At 50.7% G+C, this 19,498-nt stretch overlaps 1 protein-coding gene across 5 annotated transcripts in view; it reads left to right on the plus strand.

The window, feature by feature from the left end:
- LOC138581130 (protein MTSS 1-like) overlaps positions 1 to 19,498 on the plus strand; it is an 885,917-nt gene that overhangs the window by 842,402 nt on the left and 24,017 nt on the right. For 2 of the 5 annotated variants that reach the window (XM_069652219.1, XM_069652223.1), the window contains one exon: positions 14,588 to 14,614. The exons of the other annotated variants lie outside the window; for them this stretch is intronic. In XM_069652219.1, coding sequence (XP_069508320.1) covers positions 14,588 to 14,614 — 27 coding nt within the window. The remainder of the gene's footprint in view (positions 1 to 14,587; positions 14,615 to 19,498) is intronic. 5 annotated transcript variants of the gene reach the window in all.

Raw genomic sequence — 19,498 nt, forward strand, 5'->3', positions numbered from 1 at the left:
CAGTGGACTGGACACCTCTCCGGAGGTGGAGTTTTGTAGGCCGGAGCCTGGCACTCATGCCGATTCTTAATATCGGAGCCTTATGTCTCGGGTCACCGAGTACTTGGGTTGGTCAGCTCCCCCAGGGGAGTTCGTTCAGGATAATCTCACGGACATCCTTGATCTCGGTCCCCCCACTGACCCGGTTTTGCCTTGTCATATGGCTCTGCAGAGAAGGGTGGCGGCGGCTTGGACTGCGCCGGAGAATCTCCCGGCAATGGGCAAGTCTTTGTCGTGAAAATACCTTCCAGCCAGTAGCGACCCATGCTACTTGTCTAGGCACCCCACTCCGGAGAGTTTGGTGGTGCAGGCGGCTACGGCCCCGGCAAAGCAGATGTCGTATCCTACCATCCCTCCAGATAGGGACGACAAACGTTTTGATGGCTGGGCGAAGAAAGTGTTTTCTTCGGGGGGTATGGCGCTTCAGGCGGCCAACTCCATATGTGCCTTGTCTCGTTTCTCACACACTCTGTGGAACTGTGTTGCATTAGCGGCTGAGCATATTCCCGAAGGGGACGAACGGGATAGTTTCTTTGCTATGGTTCAGGATGGCAAGGATGCCATGTGTGAGGCCTGATGTGTAGTCCCGGCTCCTCAACATGCTCTTTGACGGTGAACACCTTTTTGGCAGCAAGGCTGACGAGAGCCTTGAGAGGTTGCAGACCTCCAAAGCTGCAGTGAAGTCGTTGGGCGCTGCAGTTCGCCAACCTCTGCCTTTTCGTCCTAGGGGACAGCAATGGAGGGGAGGTTCCTTTCGCTATTACTCGTCCTTCAGTAAAGCGAGGGGAGCTAGCAGTCAAAGAGGCCATCGTAAGAGTGCCAGAGGTGGAAATAAAGGTACGCGAGGTGCCAAGGCCGCTCGGGCAGTTGCCTCTTTGCCCTCAGGCAACGCCGCAGCCGCTACCACTCAGTCATGAGGCCAGGTCCCATGGTTCGCCGGTTGGGGGAAGGCTGGCGCAGCATCTTATAGAGTGGCACTCCATTACTTCGGATGTGTGGGTTCTGGAGATCATAACCCACGGCTACTGTCTTCCTTTTCGGCAGAGGCCTCACGACAATCCACCAGGGAACCACTCTTTGAAGAGTCCGGATCCGCTCCTTGCGCAGGAAATTCAAGCCCTACTGGAGAAAGGCGCCATAGAACTGGTGCCTGTAGCGGAGAGGAACAAGGGATGGTATTCCCCTTATTTTTTGATTTCGAAGAAAGACGGGGGATTGAGACCCATCATGGACTTGCGCGGTTTGAACAAACTCCTCAGGAAGGACAAGTTCAAGATGGTAACTCTTTCTCAAGTCCTCAGGCCCTTCAACTTCAGGACTGGTTGGTGTCTCTCGACCTCAAGGATGCTTACTTCCATGTGCCGATCCATCCCAAGCACAAGAAGTACCTGAGGTTCGCGGTTGGGGACTCGCACTTTCAGTTTCGGGTCCGGCCGTTCGGATTGACATCCGCCCCGAGGGTTTTCACCAATCTCATGGTGGTGGTGGCAGCGCATCTCGGGAAAGGGGGATTCACGTCTACCCCTACCTGGACGATTGGTTGATCAGGGGGAGCTCTCCCGAGCAAGTCCTGGATTATCTGTCCGTCACCTGCCACTCCCTTCACAGGCTGGGCTTCTCCCTCAATTTAAAGAAGTCCCATTTGACACCAACGCAGCGGCTCCAGTACATCGGAGCAGTGCTCGACATGTCCCTGGGGCAGTGTTTTCCTCCTCGGGTGAGGGCTCTTCACATTCAGCAGATGGTGCACAAGTTTCAGCTTGCCCAGAATCTCCCAGCATCCGAATTCTTGAGACTGCTCGGCCTCATGGCATCCTGCATTCTTCTGGTGCCAGAGGCTCGTCTGCGGATGAGATCTTTGCAGTGGGCACTCAAGCTCCAGTGGTCTCAGTCCTCCGGCAGGCTGTCGGACCCTGTTCAGGTGCCGCCCTCGGTAGCCCGGGACCTTCTGTGGTGGGCCGTCGAGGGCAATCTGATGAAGGGGGCCCCATTTTGGCTGCCCTGGCCGGAGGTGACGATCGTGACGGACGCATCCCTCACGGGATGGGGAGCTCATACCAATGAGTTGACAGTCAGCGGTCGTTGGTCTCCGTCTGAGTCCAGACTCCATATCAATCTGTTGGAGTTGAGGGCCGTCAGGTTAGCCCTGAAGGCTTTTCTGCCGACTGTGCACGGAAAGAGTGTCCTGATTCTAACGGACAACACGGTGGCCATGCACTACCTCAACAAAAAGGGGGGGGCAGGGTCAATTCCGCTGTGCAGGGAGGCGATGCAGCTCGAGTTCTAGGCCATCCAGCAGGATGTTTCGATCTTGGCTGTTCATCTAGCCAGAGACGACAACGAGACGGCGGACGCTCTGAGCAGGCAGAGCACGATCTTTCACGAGTGGGAGCTGGCTCAGGAGATTCTCCTGGAGATCTTCGCCCTTTGGGGGACCCCTCAAGTGGATCTCTTCGCCTCCAGTGTCAACCGGAAGTGCGAAAGGTTTTGCTCGCGGGAATTTCCTCCAAAAGGAGCCTTAGGAGACGCGTTCGTGGTGGAGTGGTCATTCCCAATGCTGTACGCGTTTCCTCCAGTCCCCGTCATCCCGCAGGTACTGCAGAGGTTACGGAGGTTTGGTTCCCGGATGATCCTCATTGCTCCGGCGTGGGCCCGGAGGACGTGGTACCCGGACCTTCTCGACTTGTCCATCTGCCCTCCACGTCGTCTTCCCTACCGAGACGATCTGCTCTCACAGGAGGGGGGTCAGGTTCTCCATCCAGAGGTCAGATCCCTCAACCTTCACGCTTGGCTTCTGAAAGGTTGAGGTATAAGGATTGGGACCTCCCTGAAGACGTGATGGAGGTGTTGCTCTCGGCCAGGCGGCGGGCAACTAAGTCTCTGTGCCGTTGGAGAAAGTTCTGCGACTAGTGCAGAGTTCAGAATGTGGATCCTTTTGATTGTGACATTCCCATGGTTCTGTCTTCTTTGCTTTCTTTGTCCCACAGAGGCTTGCAAGTGGGGACCATTAAAGGTTACCTGGCGGCGCTGTCCATATTTAAGCGCTCGTCTGAAGAGTGTTCCTATTTTAAGATTCCTTTTAATTTCACAGTTTTTGAAAGGGCTCACTAATGTGTTCCCTCCGTCACCTTTTCTGGTGCCAGGTTGGGATTTGAACCTTGTTCTTAAGTTTCTTATGGGTGCTCCGTTTGAGCCTTTACATTCTTGCCCTTTGAGGCTGTTAACTCTGAAAACTGTGTTTTTGGTTGCGGTTACTTCCACTCGCAGAGTGAGTTACAGGCACTTTCAGTTAAGCCACCCTTCACTGTGTTTCATAAGGACAGGGTTGTCCTTAGAGTTCGTCCTTCTTTTCTTCCGAAGGTGGTTTCGGAATTTCATTTGAGCCAGAAGGTTGTTCTTCCGGCGTTCCATCCTCCTCCACATCCTGGTAAGGAAGAGGAGAGGCTCCATAGGCTTTATCCTCAGAGAGCTTTGAGCTTTTATATTTCGCGCATGTCCCGGGTCAGAGTGGACGATCACCTTTTCATTGGTTACACTGGAAAGCGTTTGGGACTTTGTTTCGTTGGATTATTTTAGCTATCTCCGAGTGTTACTGCTTGGCGGGTAAGGACCCTCCGGCTGGCTTGCGGGCCCATTCTACAAGAGGAGTGGCTGCGTCTACTGCCCTGCAGAGGGGTGTTCCTATTCGTCACATCTGTGATGCAGCCACCTGGGCTTCAGTACATACTTTTGTACGTCACTACTCCCTCGATTCCATCAGAGGGCAAGATCTGGCCTTTGGCAAGGCAGTTCTCTATTCCGCAATTTGATTGGGCATGCTAAATTTGTATTCTAAATTCTTTCACGCCTCCTTGCTTGGTACTGCTTTGGGAGTCTGTCATAGATATGGAATACGTCGGAGGACCTAATACCCTCGAAGAACACGTTACTTTCTTACCTGGTAACGTTCTTTCAATGGGATGGTCCGACGATGTATTCCATATCGTTCCCTCCCTGCCTTCCCCGCTGCAGAATTTCTTTTGCGATTGCAGCTTGCGTTCCGCAAGGCCTTGTGTGTCTGACTGGCAGAAAACTGGTGGCACACGTTCTGGGAAAAAACTATAACTGAGGCTATGGGCGTCGTGTGTCCTACTTATCACATCGGGTGACGTCGGCCGTCGGAGGCGGTCCTCTAGGACGGCGCATCGACGTCATCGACGCAGACGCCAAAGATTTTCCAAAGCAGCACAGCTGTGGACATTACCTGTCATAGATATGGAATACGTCGTCGGACCATCCCATCGAAAGAACGTTACCAGGTAAGAAAGTAACTTGTTCATCGGGAGGAAACGGTTCACTATCACCTTGGCGAAGATCTTGGTGTCCAAATTCATGAGAGAGGGGCCTGTATGAGACGCATTCATTGCCTGGTTTATCAGGCTTTAGCAACACCGTTATGGTGGCTTCACGCAAGGAGGGAGGACAGACACCAGAAGCGACTCGTCCCAGACTTCCAGTAGTTTGGGAGCTAGCAAGGCTATATACTCCTGGTAGAATCTGGCTGTGAGCCCGTCGGGGCCGGGAGCTTACCTTTGGGGAGGTCTAATATGGCCCTAACTATCTCGTCAAATAGGATCAGAGAGTCCAGCTGGTCACTGGTTGAGGTGTCGTCATGATGCCTACTCCCGGGGACCCAGACCACGTCCAGCAACCCCGGAAGCAGGCATCAAGTTATCCTAAGCAAGCCCAACAACCCCTGCTAGGGGTTATTTGGGTCCAGTCCTGGCACCTATGGCGCCAGGTTCATATGGAGAGTCAGTCCTGGCGCCATAGGCACCAGGCTCCTAGATTAAAACTTACCTGATGCAGACCATGCTGCAAGAGCTCCAAGCCAAAAGAGGCTTGGAAGGGACTATTTTACTTAGGGACTATTTTTTACTCGGGCGGGGCTGGGGAGGAATACTTACCTGGGACTACTTTGGAGGGCTATTTAAACCACGCCCGAAGAGCAGCACACGCTTCGCGTTATTCTGCATCCAGCAGCGTAACGCTCACCGTGCCTGCAAGTCTGCATCCAGCCCTCTGCCACGCCCGCCTCGGGTTTGGAGCTCCTAGAAAAGGGAGAAAGAAGGAGAAAAGGTTAGAACAAGAGCAATACCTTTAATCCTTACCTGAATTCCCGATCCATCGCGCCTTCAAGCTGGAAGAAAAAAGTTATTTTATGCGCGTCGCCTCGCCTGCTGCAGCGCCGCGCTGAACTCACCGGCCTTCGCAGCATTTTCACATTCCACTGCATCTTCCTGCATGTTCCTGCCGCACTCCGGCACCTAAGGAGAAGACAAGAAAGCAAGGTGAGCCAAGGGAATACACAGAGGAATATTAGTTACCCCCCATAGACTTACCTGATTTTACCACCGGGGGGGTACTATTCCTCTTCACGGGTCAGCGCAGCTTCCACTGCATCTTCGCGGAACCCCGGCCCCTAAGGGGAAACAAAAGGACAGCAAGGTGAAACAAAGGGACTAACAAGGGGAACCCTCCTCACCACAATAGACTTACTTGACTTTACCGCCAGAGGTATTATTCCCCAAGTCTTCATGCTGTCTCTCAGCGCCTGAATAAGGGAGAAAGCAACAGGTTACATATTGACATTATTTATTCGAACTGTGTTGGAAAATACAAATCCTTACCAGAATACTACCGGTTGCCACGAGGAACTGGAACTCTTCATTAGGGTCAAGCTGCAACCTGCAAGGAATCGGACAAGAGTGAAAGTCAGGCATTTGAACTCTTACGAACTTTATACTTGCAGTGTCTTGCTGGGAATCTCAATCAAAATTGTTCTGGAACTCACCAATTCCTTCGAGCCAGTGAAGCAACTGGTTATCAACGCGCCCCTGCGCTCGATGCAGGATGGAGAGCTAATCTTTTCAAACCATCAGGTGAGACTATAAGAGGGAACATCAAAGGCGATCTGTGCCCAGAACAGCGGGGGTGGGGGGATTTACGCTCAACTCCACAGGTGGTTAATTCCCTTTCTCCATTTGCAGAAGAATATTCCTACGGCCCAAGCAAACGAAGCTAGGTGGGCCAGTCCGTCATCTCGGCCCTACGCGTCACGTTGGTGGAGACCACAGCTGTCCAGTTCCGATCGACGCCTCTGTGGGAGCCAGATGAGCGTAACAGGAGGAGATGCACATCTCTCATATGCCGTTCACTATATTCGGGGGGGTAGGGTATATAGGTTCATGTAGAATTCGGTGAAGATATTCAAAATGTGATGGTCAGACCAACGTGGGACGCCCTATCCATCCTTGACAGAGGCGATCTGGGCCTGGCCCCATTCACCCCTTATAAGGTGTGCTAGTGTTTTCCTGGGTCTATCACCCTCCCCATACCTTTGCACAGCTTTTGGGCGCCTGAAGAATTGGACTTCCCTGGTGGCGTGTGTACATTTTTGGAGTTCTTTGCTAATTAGGGCGAGTTTGGCAGGGTCGGCCGCTGTGCGGCAGTCCCGTTCCAACTCGCGCAGTCTGGATTCAGAGCGGTTGAGGTCCACCCTTATTGTTTCAGCACTCCTGCTTCCCTAGATATGGAAATCCCCCTGATGTATGCTTTGAAGGCATCCCATCGGACGCCAGCAGAGGTACCCTGAAGGGTGTTCCACTCAAAAAAGGACTCGCTATCCGCCAGCATATCAGCTTTAAACACAATAGCTCTGAGGGCAGCAGACTTGAAGCGCCATGTGCTAAAAGTTGGGACGGGTGTACCCAGTTCGACAGAGTAATTGGGGCATGATCAGATAGCGTGCGAGTCAGAATTCTTGCTCCCTCCACCCCACCCATCATTTCACTAGACACTAGGAACAGATCGATTCTAGAGGAGCTGTCATGGACAGAGGAGTAATAGGTATATTCACGCAGTTGAGGATTCAATGTCCTCCAAGCGTCCCGTATGTAAAGTGTTGCGCAGTGTTTATATAATCTGCGTGCCGCACCTGAGAAGGACCTGGGAGCGGTCCCCATCCCGTCCAGGCTACCGTCTAGTAATAAATTCATGTCACCACCCCAGATGATCTGGACTCCCACATACCCCAGCAGTACAGAAGTTAGTGTCCACAAAATCAGGGGTGTCTACGTTGGGACCATACGTATTTACAAGAATGTACTGTTTACTATTGTACAGTGTAGTACGACATATCTGCCTTCCGGATCTATCTAGCTCTTGTGTAATATGAATTTAATCGATTTGTGGATAAGTGTCAGCACGCTTCTGTCCTGTGTGGAAAAGGAAGTGTAGTATCTGTTAGGTCCCCATGAGGGTGCCATGCTCGTTGCCAGGTGACCATTTGAGTGTTTCTTGCAACAGCAGTACCTTACAACCGTGTCTATGGGCATAAGCCATGATTTTGCGGGCCTTGGTGTAATTACTCAACCCCTGTACATTCCAGGACATTATGATGGTGGGCATATCATTTGTCTAGGGTACATCCCAATAAGCTCGATTTCGTGTGTCTCTGCAATTTGTGTTGTAGCTCTTGAGATGCTCTAACATAACGCAGTATGCTGGTCCACCTCTGCCATTTTCCATGTAACTTCCCCAAACAAGACCTCCCCCTCACCCTCGCCACCCATCCATAGCCAGCAGCTTCCTTAACCTCCCTCTTCCCATTGTCACCAACAAATACCCAAATATGGGTGTCAGTGGGCCAATCCCAACGTGGACCTACCACACTCCTAGCCCAACTGGGGCTTGCATCAAAGAAAACTTCCAATGTAGTGTTTGCAACTGCAGTGGGGTGCGCTGTTGCCATGTTGCCAACTATTAACCGATGAGCAGTAGTAAGGGTACCACAAAGGTGCGTGAGTTCGGCTGTGTAGGCTGTTTAGGCATTGGCCTCCGTTCGCAGGGGCATGTGGGCCAGTGGACGGTACTGACGCAGGAGTACGTCTGGCCCAGCATTGTTGATCGGATCAGCTCAAGAACAGGAAAATATATAGGGGTATATGCTAGTATCTTCTTATGCCTGGTATTGGTGCCATTAGGCGATCTCACCGATGACCCGTGCACCATAGCAAGTCTGGCGCTGGGGCACCACACACACCTGGGAAGAAAAGCGGACATACCAAACGTTGACTGATTCCATTTACCAGGTCATCAATGAGATTGGGGGCAGTTAAGGTGCGGATCAGTCCTTTTCCATCTCCATGTTATCCACTGCAGGGTTATTGAGCGGTATCTGTGCTTCTATGAACTTCACCGCCTCATCAGGAACCGTGAAGAAGTAAAGTTTCCCCCTGAAGGTGAACTTCAACCGTGCCGGGAACATTATTGCATATGAGACGTTCCGCTCCCGCAGCATCTTCTTAACCCCAAGGAACTGGTGCCATTCCTGATGTACCCCCACTGAGAAGTCGGGGAAGACCCAGATTATTTGTGAGCCGAGGCGCAGTTCCCCTTTCTCACGTGATAGACAGAGGATATGGTCCCTGTCCCTATAGTTAAGTATTTTGGCAATTACAGGCCTGGGGAAATCTCCAGGTGTGGGGCGTGGTGAAGGGAGAAAGAATAGGGTTGTCAAGCAGTTCCTTTAGCAAATCTTCCACCGCCAGTTCCATGCGGCCATTCAGAGCATTTTCGGGCACGCCGATTATGCGTATGTTGTTCCTGCGCAATCTTGATTCCAGGTCATCGCATTTAGCTTTAACGAGTTTCATATCCCGGTTAAGGCAACCAAGTGTCTTGAAGGGTGTGTATACTATCCTCATGGGCACTAATGCGTGTTTCCGCCTCCGTGATCCTGGTGCTCGCATGATCCAACTGAGATTTGGGTGATGCAACGTTGGCGTTTATATCTAATTTCTCATGGAAGGAGGCAAAGTTCTTGGTCATAGCTGCCATCATCGCTGCCAGGTCAGGTGCCGGGGGAGGAGGAGGCGAGGCGGGTTCTTCCAGGCTAGATGAAGTGTGGCCCTGTTCTGATCTAGGTGTCGCCTTAGTGAACTTATCCATGGCCCCCGTTTTGCCAGCGCCCCAGGATCTGTTAGACATGTCAGTACAGTGGGTGTATCGAAGCAGTTTGTAAGTGTTGGCGTCGGGATGCTGCGGTGATAAGCCAGTCTAGTGGGGCCCCAGAGGTATCCTGGAGTGGCAGCCAAGGCAGAGGGTATGCCCCAGTGTAAATCCAGGTGCACCGTGTAGGCAACTGGGGTCAGCGCGCTGAATGTTTCTCTCAGCAGAGGGGTGGATGACCCGGTGCAGCGATGCAGGCAGGCCTGTGCATCACAGTTTAGGCGGTGATGGTGCAGACAACGGGGGTCAAGCGAGATATGTAGGTATCCTCGTTCCCACTGCCTGCTTTCGAAAATAGTTTGTGGCCGGCAATGTCTCTATGCATTGCCTGTAGACATAGACATGGTCAACAATCCTCCAGGGAGTGAGTCATAGGCAGATCTGCCAGGGCTTGGGGCCGTTGGTAGTTCGGCATTCCTGGTTCCAGCCCGTAGACCCAGACCCCCCGGGTGTCACCTGGGGAAGGCAGTTGTGGTGGGGAGGTTGCCTCCTTGATTGCTGCGGGCGGCGAGGTGTCTGAGACCCGCCGGCGGGGGTCGCGTGGAGGGGCGTTGTGACCACCGAGGGGAGGGGGGGAGGGGGGCCAGGGGCACAAGAAAGGCAGAGAGCAAGCCTTGGACCGGCCTCCAGCACCACCCCTCAGCTGTACACGTACCTCACGTAGAGACCCGCAGTAGGGCTGTAGAGCGACCCGGCACCAGAGCCGCGGCTCAGTCGTGGCTGTTTACTTCCGGCATGGCCCTCAAAGACGTCACGCCTCCAGGGGTGGCCGTGGGCTGTCGTGTGTCCAGGGAGCACCAGGGGCCTTAGTGCAGTGTCAAAGCCAGTCGACCTTAATCCCGTCCCCGGCAGTTGGATGCTGGCTATATGTAGGGGTATGGAAGGAGAGGGGAAGCAACCCAGCTGCGGCTCTCCCGGCGTCCGGATGTTACTGCCAGCAGGTATTGGGTCCCAACCAATGTCAATCTCCCAGCCGTGGGGGGCCAGCACGGCCCGCCCCGCGGGTAGATGGAACCCAGGATCACGTTCAGCAGCGGGCCCTGCAGCGGCAGCGTGGCAGGAGTCCACCTGTAGTGGCAGCCAAGCACTGCAGCGCCCGCCGGCACCGTAAGGCCGCGTGGCCCCAGCAGTCACCAACAAGGCCACACACTGTTCAAAAATTCCAGTGGCAGTAGTATAGTTTCTCGCCCAGATTTGACGTGGGCACTCAGCAGGGTATCAGCTCTCCGCTGTGAAAGAGATGGCCAGGGGGCTACATTATAGTCGCCGATAATTCCGGATGGATGTTGGCAAGCTACGGAGCGCAGGAGCTAGGCAGCCATTGTTTCAGCTGCTCAACAGCACCCCCAGCCCCTCGTCAGGCAGTATTCTGACCCCAAAAAGAAGGTTCCAACGGTCCTGTTAACATAGGGATTGTGCACCCTCAACCAGGGTAAACCTAGAATCACAGGGTAGTGAGCAGTCTATATTAAATCCAGAACGATATCTTCCTGGTGTGTAGACATAGCCATCTGAACTGCATGTGTGTGTTCCTTAATAGAAATAGGAGGTAAAAGGACTGCCAACCACGCTTTCAACAGGAACGATCACCTCCTTGGAGGAACGAGCAGCGCCATGCTGAACAGCCCATCTATCATCCATGAAACAACCAGCTGCCCGCTACCGATCAATGCGGGCACCTGTGTTATTTCGGAATTAGGCCAAGAAATAGATACCATTACCACCATCCTAACAAGGTCCAAACAACCGGCAGGATGAGTATCAACCTTAGTAATCGGGGCACATGCCAGGGATGTCCTCCTCACCCCCTCATCTTTGCCCTCACTATAGAGGGTAGGGCGGCATAGACACTGAAGTCGAGGTGTCCAGATCCGTGCACACACCCCCCCGTTCTTTTCGCTTTATGCAGATGATACCATGTTATACATTAGAGACCCTGAAACTAACCTGCGGGGATGTAAAAATGTGCAACGTATTCAGGGTACAGAATCAACCAGACCAAGTCTGAAATCATCCCTCTGACACAGGGAGCTGTACAGTCGCACGCCACACTGCACTTTCGTTGGTCCCCAAGCTTGGCCCGTTGCCTAGAGGTTGTAGTGGCCACTGGTAGACACTTTTTACACCACCAACTATGAACCATACATAGCACAGCGTGAGATCAAATTGAAACTATGGAATAAAATCACGATATCAATGTATGGCCGCATTGCCCTCCTAAAGATGGTCTTTGTATCAAAACTCCTATATCTGTTTAGTAACATCCCAATATGGCCCGGTCGAACGTTCTGTGACAGACTACAGAAGCTCGCCTCTAACTTTGTGTGGGCGGGGGGGGGGGGAGGTTACACTGACTGGGCCTAAGTTATGTGAGAAATACGACACAGGCGGCCTGGCTGCCCCAGATTGTGTACTATATTACTATTCCACTCAAGCACAATTGGCAAAATACGGATTCCAGAGCACAGAAAACTATGCCCATACAGGTGGAGAAATACGCCGCCACTCCCAACGATCTACGCTCCATGATATTCACAAAGAAATGCAGAGTCGCTGGGGAGGTTGACGCAGTGGCCTGCATGGTATGGGCCTGGGCCTGGGCTGCGTTGTCTCGGAGGGTAGAGTATGCAGAACCGTATTGGGCCACCTCCCCTCTGTGGCACTAACGTGACATTGCCCCCACATTGGACCCAATGCTGAAAAGAATTTGGGATACTGGAAAGGAACTGACGGTGGATGATTTTATTTCTGGGTGGTAGGTTCGTGAAGCTGGGGGAGGTACAATTAAAGGTTGGTTCTGGGCTCACCATAATATTACAATATCACAGCCTGAAAGCAGCCTGCAGACGGAGATGGCCCTCATTCCCGGCCAAATTGGTCCCCCCATCCGTTCATACTTAACATCATGACACAAGAAGGGTTCAAAGGGAACACCTCCACGATATATAGTATGGTGCAATCCCACTCCACGTCCAAGAACACAATCGGAACAAAATGGGAGCGGGGACCTAAACATTACAATTGAGGACACACAATGGGCTAATTATTGCCAGCTTACTAAATCAATTTCCCTCAAAGCTAATTTTAGATTAGTACAATTCAAAATCTTAAACCACCTGCACATCACTCCTGCGAAAGTTGCAATGTTTGACTGATCTAAGCAGGCACATTGCCCCAAGTGCAAAACCCTGGATGCTAACATAAATGTGTATTGGGTCTGCCCGGCCATCCGCCAATTCTGCGAAGAGGTGGCCACCACACTTATTGAGATACTCAATATCCACATCCCTGCCACCCCACTGACATATTTGTTCAGGGACATAGGGAAAGTACCCATCAAGACGCGTAGGCTCTTCTCTGTGGCGGGAGCAGTAGCCAAACGAAACCTCCTCAGAAGCTGGAAGGCGAAAGTGGTGCCCACGGTCCAGTCATGGCATAAAGACTTGATTTATGTTTGAGTATGTAGAAAGCTGTTATGGGGGTCGGGCCCACGAGTCGGCCAAAGGACATATGGGCCCCACTCCGCCGTTACTTTGCGGACAACCACGAAGAGGCCCAGACAGAGACATGGTCCATGTTACTGTATTGGTATGCTGTTGTAATTCACTCTGTAATAGGTTGCATGAAAACTGTATTAATATGCTGTAACCGTCAGTGAATAATAGTTTTAAATGGCTCCCATATCACCCCAGAGTCTGGGATAGAGCCATCATTATTTTCTAAAAAAATGGATCAATTTCCTGCGCAATCTCCTCCTTAAACACCAGGTCTTCCAGAGCCCTATTCAAGAACATCCTTCTTGTGGGGGGGGGGGGATAGAAAAGGTCATTGTGACTGGGGAGTGTGCAGAGAGCGTCCTTGGAAGATTCTGGGATGCTTCAACTTGACTATTTATATCTTGTGTATCCATTATGTAGTCAATTCTAGAAGCCGAACCATGGATCCCTGAATAAAACGTGTATTCCCTGTTATGAAGTCACCCCTGTGTTCAGTTATTTCTGTTAGCATCTAGTGTCACTACAAGGTTGAAATCCCCAGCCCTTATGGCCTCATAACCTGCTTATTTGTGCAGCAGACTAGCGCATTAACAAGAAATATTCTGGGGTATCTACATTGGGTGCATATATATTCAGCACCACTACCTTGGTGCCCATTATCTCTCCCGCGAGGAGTAGTTCTCCCCTCCCCCCGCCATTTTCCCCTCTGTTTCTTCACTCATTGCGTGAAGTTTGAATCTCAGGGACTTATTGATATAAGAGGCAACCCCCTCCCCCCCTGTATGAGACCCCAGTATGATACATGTAGGCTGCCCCATACTTGTGAATACCCCACCCTTGAGCTTCTGGCAATATCGCCGCCTCACACAAATGGGTCTTTTGCAATAGTGAAATGGTCACATGATGTCGTTTTGCATACTTAACAATTTGTCGGAACTTCTTACCATTAGTGAACCCCCATATATTTCACTTCATGGGGGTGAGCTTATTCAGTGAGCTTTGATCCAAGTATCCCTCTGTACACCATATTGCTGAACACCCCCCTGCATTAACTCAACAGTGGCATTATAGGGATGTGTTGTGTAAGCGTGCGTACCTTAGTGCACAGTGCCTGTGTGACTTTCGACCCCATGTACTGTGCAGCTTCAAACTAACTTTCCCATTCCCACCCCCCTACCTACCCATGCCGGAAACATTAACTGACCAGCCAGTAAAACAACTGACCACCCAGTTCTTTTGAGGTCAGAAAGACCCAAAGGTGCCTTTTGGAAAGGAATATCAAAGAACTAAAACCCCTTAGCATGGATGTGAGGTAGAAGGGTGATGAAGCGTTTTTAAAGAGTGAGAATCCATCACGTAAGTATCCCATTTCACCATAGATACGTCCTCTTTTGAAAGGTTCCTAAAGCCATACAGAGGTTTTAGGTCACAGGGAAAAGTCTCAACAACTGCTGTAGCATTGAACAGCCAAACTGTGCCCTGTCCCTTAAGTCGCCCCGGAGTAGCCTCGCGTCACATCTAGGATTTGTTAATAGTATCCACAAGTTTTCTGTTTAAATCTGATTTATGCATCTTGGGTCATTCATTCCTACACTTCATGAAAATATAGTTCTGTTTTCAACAATACATTTTTCACTGAATAAGTGTTCATTTTTACATGGTATGGCTGAGTAACCAACAGCAGCTAATCAGTATGGTTTGGTTACTGGGGTATATTGTTACTGTCCAGCATGAACAATAGGAATCTACTCCATGTGACTTCCCCTTTAGTTAAAATAATTCACTTGGTCTAGGCATGAGCGTTGACCACCTACAGTTCAGTTTACAAGTCAATAAACAATGTGGCAGAAACTAAATATTTTGTTTGTATTCAAGAAGTTCTTAAGCTTTTCATACTTTTGCTAATGATTTTGAAATCGGCATTTCTACTAACAATCTGAAGCGTGATTGGTTTGCCTTTATTTTTACATGCAACAAATTTCTTTGCATTCTTTCCACAGCCTTACAGAATGATCCATCTCTTTTTGGTAAGAAACTGTATTTTAATTGGTCGTTATAATACACTTTCTCATCTTGGCTCATTCATTTTGTCTGAATGAGGTGAGGGTAATGTTTTGAAGGGTCAAAATGTACGTTTTAGCACAAAACTGGTTTCTACAAAAGAAAACCTACCAATTATCATTATTGTAATTAATCTAATGGGCAAGAAACATTCTTTGTTTTGTTCACTTTTAGACTGTCAAATAGATTTGCATGTTACCTTTCTAAAACATGTAGACCTACGAAAAGTAAATGCAGGATGACATTTTCTTATATAAATGTATTAACGAAAAGCTTGATAAATATATTGCATATTCACCTAGATCACCTAGGTAACTTGTGAGTAATGTTGATTGAGTCCCTTCCAACATCGACATGTCACCAGTGCTCCATGCTGTCTGGTATTGGTGCCATCGCTAAAGATATTTATTTGTCCATTTGTAATGCGCCGGAGCCCGTGGGCATCCGGGCACAGAGAAACAAAAAGAGAGAGGGCAGAGATGATGGTATAGGGCAGGGCGAGCATTGTTTTCACTCCTTTCATCAACTGCAGTAGATTGTTTTCGGCACACACAAGTTTGTGGAGTTTATTCCATAGGATGGCGACTTGGGAGGCAAAAGTTCTACCCATGCCTCTAGCACGCTTACTCCTGGGAACAGATCAACCCCATCACTCGATCTAGTAAATCTGGCCGAGCTATGTATCTTGACAGTCTTTAAGGTAGCATTGGGTTTGGTCATATAGGCATTTATGTACTCTTGTCAATGCCTTAAAGTGGATTTGTGCTTCCAAGCCAATGGAGACTCCTTCTGTGGGAGGAAATAGGTTTGTGTCTGGGTATATTCTTAACGATGCAGACTGCATCGTTTTGTAAGACTTGGAGGCACCTGAGACTGCTGTTACTGGCCCCCAGCATGAAGGAGTTGCAGTAGTCTATCCTTGGCATTATTAGGGCACGAACCAGAGTGGCACAATTGGCCTCTGAAACATAAGGCTTTACCAGCCTTAGGCGCCCAAGTACATATTGGGCCTTGTTAGCAATACTTTCGATGTTAACATATGCGTTCAGTGAGGATTCAAAGGTAACGCCCACTGTCTTGACCTAAGCCGCGGTCATAATGAGATGGTTCTCGATAGAGAAACCAATGTACTGGGGGTCCAATTTGGATCTTGCTTGTGGTGAGCCAAATGGTATAATCCCAGTTTCGAATGGATTGTGTCCTCCCACGTATTCCTCTATGATAATTTTTAACTCCTGCTTCGAAAAAAGGGCACTGTGCATGAGGTTGAGGCGTTGATGTCCCTCAGAGGTTGCCGTAGGCTGTCGATGTCACTCTCAGCATGAATAGCTTGTGCCGCGCCCATTGGCTTAGTTCTGTTTTTCCGAGCTTTGCTTCTAGAACACAGCACGCTACGTCTTTTCTTCAGAAGAAAATTACGTCTTAATCTACCCATTCGACCACTAAATCGGGGTTTAAGAAGTGTAAGGAGTGTGGGGCAAAAATGTCCAGCACAGATCCCCACCAAGTTTGTCTTTGGTACCTGGGTCCCGACCACCGGCCCGGCGACTGCGGCTCCTACCAGTCGATGATGGAAAAAACTCTTTGCGAACGTAATGGTAAGCTATGCAGTGGGTCGGGATGCTCCGAAGGGCTCTTCGAAGAGGGTAAAAAGATCGGAGGAATCTAAGGATTCCGCTTGACAAAAACATGGGAAAATATCCAGATCGAGTAGTCAGAACGTTCTTCAACTTCCTGCAAGAGGTCAAAAAAGAGATGCCATAGGTCTCCCTCTTCCTCTTCAGACTACTCCACGGAGCTGGTTCATTGTCCGTCCAATTCGGATTCTCCCAGAAAATGGGATAAATTTAGTTCAGATGATGTGAATCTTTGGGTACACGGCCTCAACCCCCTCAAAAGAGCCTCACAAGAGTAAGATCCCAGTCGCTCCGATAGACGACGCAGGCAGGTCAAAAACTACTTCAGCAAGTAGTAAGTCAGAGTCTCGACATCATCGACCCGACTCAAAGGCGTCGAAAAATTAGACTGGGGAATCGAGTACATCTCCGAACGCATCAAAGAAAGCGAAAATGTCGAAGGCCTCGACGATTACGTCGATGCCATCCTCGTCGATTATTTCAAGGCCCAAGACTTCGAAAGTTCCATCGATGCCATCGGCGCTGATGACCTCGACGCCGAAGGCCCGGTGACTACTGAGTCATGGGGTAAACCGTCGACACACTCGACAATTCCATCGAGTTCCTCGACGTCCTTTGTAGAAAAGGAAAAGGTTTACAAGCCTGTCCCGAGATCTGACTTTAAGTCAATATCCTCCATTTTTGGGGAGGAAAGTACCTCAGGAGAAGATATTTCCCCTTTTAGGAGTCCGCTATGGCTCTAGGGATGTTCCTGAGGAACTAGTTAATCCTGAATCACAATTGAAAGATCTCTGTGATTCCCTCCACTCGGCCAGTGGTATTGACACATATCCAGAGGTAGAATTTTCTAAACCTGACCCTACGGATCATGCTGCTTCTGGGTACAGGAACCTCATGAATAGCGAGTTTCATGGGATGGAGTAGATTCACCTACATTTGAACAAGAGGATATGACTGATATACTTGACCTGGGACAGCAGAAAGATCCAGTTCTCCCTTTCCACGGGGCTCTGCAGAGAAAGGTAGAGGCAAACTGGGAAACCCCTGAATCTGGTTCAGCCATGGATAGAAACCTCACCAGAAAGTACAGACCATAGTCTTCAGATCCTGATTACCTCAGGAAACCCCCCACACCTGAAAGTTTGGTTATCCAAGCTGCCACTGCATCTAGGCGGTCGGCGTATTCATCTATCCCCCCTGACAGGGAGGATAAGAAAGTGGACGCTTGGGCCTGGAAAGTGTTTACCTCCGGTAGTGTGGACTTAAAGTCCACAAACTTCACTTGTACCCTGGCCAGGTTTACGCATACCCTGGGGGACTGTATTAAAGTGGCGGCTGAACATATTCCAGAAGGCGAAGAAAGGGATGGCTTTTCTGAATATTGTGAAGGACGGCAAGGAGGCGATGGGAGAGTGCCTCCGTTCAGGGTTGGATACAGCTGACAGTGTCAGCAGATCCATAGCTGCGAGCACGGTTCCAAGCAGATTTGTATGGCTAAGAAAGTTGGGTTTTGCACCAAACGTGCAGGCCAAACTTCTTAACATGCATTTCGACGGCTCAAGGTTGTTCGGCAGCAAGGCGGATGAAAGCTTGGAGAAACTGCAGACCTCCAGGGCGGCGGCTAAGTCTCTTAGCGCCTCCATTTGGCAACCTCAGCACTTCTACTCAGGGTCATCTTCCTGGAGAGGCCGCTCTTTTCAATACTACCCCTCATCTGGTAAAGGAAGAGGACAGGCCATGCAGAAAGGACAAAGACAAATTCCTCGAGGTGGACGAGGGAAAGGTGCAAAATCAGCCTCAGCAGTGCCATCTTTGCCCTCAGCCACTGCTACAGCCACCCCTAGACCGCTCTGAGGCCTTATCCCACAAAACCCCGATCGGAGGCAGAATCTTGCAGCATCTGAAGGAATGGCAGGGCATTCTCCAGCATGGGGTCTGGCATGGATTCACATGCTCATGAATATTCCCTGTCGTCAGGCTGGGAATCCTCGGTAAAGAAAAAATCAGTATCAGTTTTGTTTCTGATCTGTCTTTCTTAGTAGTAACCAATCACTGGTCTCTGGGTCATACTGCCGCCAGCCAATGACTGCCCTCTCCCTAAGCCCCGCCCCTGGCAACCATCCTCAGATTTTTACCGCACGTTCAAGTGTTGGGAGTCCTCGTGCTATAGCTCTCGAGCTTTTACTGCGTTTTGCATTTTTTCAAAGAGATTTATCTCATTTTTCGGTTTATTCGACCCTCAAGCTCCACCATTTCTACTTCCGATCAACAGGGCCCCGTTTCGGATTTATCTACGCCCCTCAAGGGTGAAGTTTTCGTCGAGTTACGCTTCTTGGAGGATTCCAGAAGTTTCTGAGGCCTACCTCGCGGATGAGAAGAACATGGCCCAGGAGAAGGGAAGCTCGACTCCCGGCAAACTGTTCAGGATCTGCCCTGGATGCAACCTACAAAATGTGTTCTAAGAGGATGAGCATTCAAAATGCCTTTACTGCCTCCACGAGGACAAAACGCACGTGGAGGACTGTGCATTTTGCATGAACATGTCGGATCGGACTATGAGGGATCGTCGGACCCGTCTCTCCAACTGGCTGGAAGGCAAGAGCCCAGCAGGTGAGAAGAAGTCTGAGCGGTCTTCTAAGTCCTGTGAGGGCGCCCCGGCAACAGGGGCCCAACAGAAGGCAAAGCACCACGAGTCCACGGGCAACGGGAGCGCCAAATGATCGGGCTCCTCGGCTGCCAGGCAGGGCGCACCTTCACAGACGCCTTCAACCGTGAGCCAACGCTCTGGCTCGGGGAAGAGAAAACCTGAGAACCCGGCTAAGCTTCTGGAGAGGCCCCGGTCGATCTCGAAGGATCAGGCTGAAGGGGAGCGAGGCGGTGACCCTCCCCCTAAGGTGAAGGCCTCAAGCGCGCGCCCAAGGTGAAGGCCTTGATCACGGCCAAGGCCTTGATTGAGGGAGTCACTGCGGCAGTGGCGAAGCCTGTGGAGGCTATCCCAGTGGAGGCGACCTCGGGGCCCGGAGTTTCCCTGCCACTGCGGAGGGAATCCTCTTTTAAGCCCGTCGAAGACCCCCATGAAAACCCCAGTGGAAAAAGAGAGGGGGGGCGGTAGCCGTGACGGACATGGACACAACCTCCGAGGAGGAACTGACCGAGAATTTGGAAGAGGCCCGGCCCCACGGGAGGGATCCCGACGAGGGGGAAGATGAGAGC

This window comes from Ambystoma mexicanum, chromosome 3p (genome assembly GCF_040938575.1).
Source record: "Ambystoma mexicanum isolate Mex_15411 chromosome 3p, UKY_AmexF1_1, whole genome shotgun sequence".
NCBI classification, from domain to species: domain Eukaryota; kingdom Metazoa; phylum Chordata; class Amphibia; order Caudata; family Ambystomatidae; genus Ambystoma; species Ambystoma mexicanum.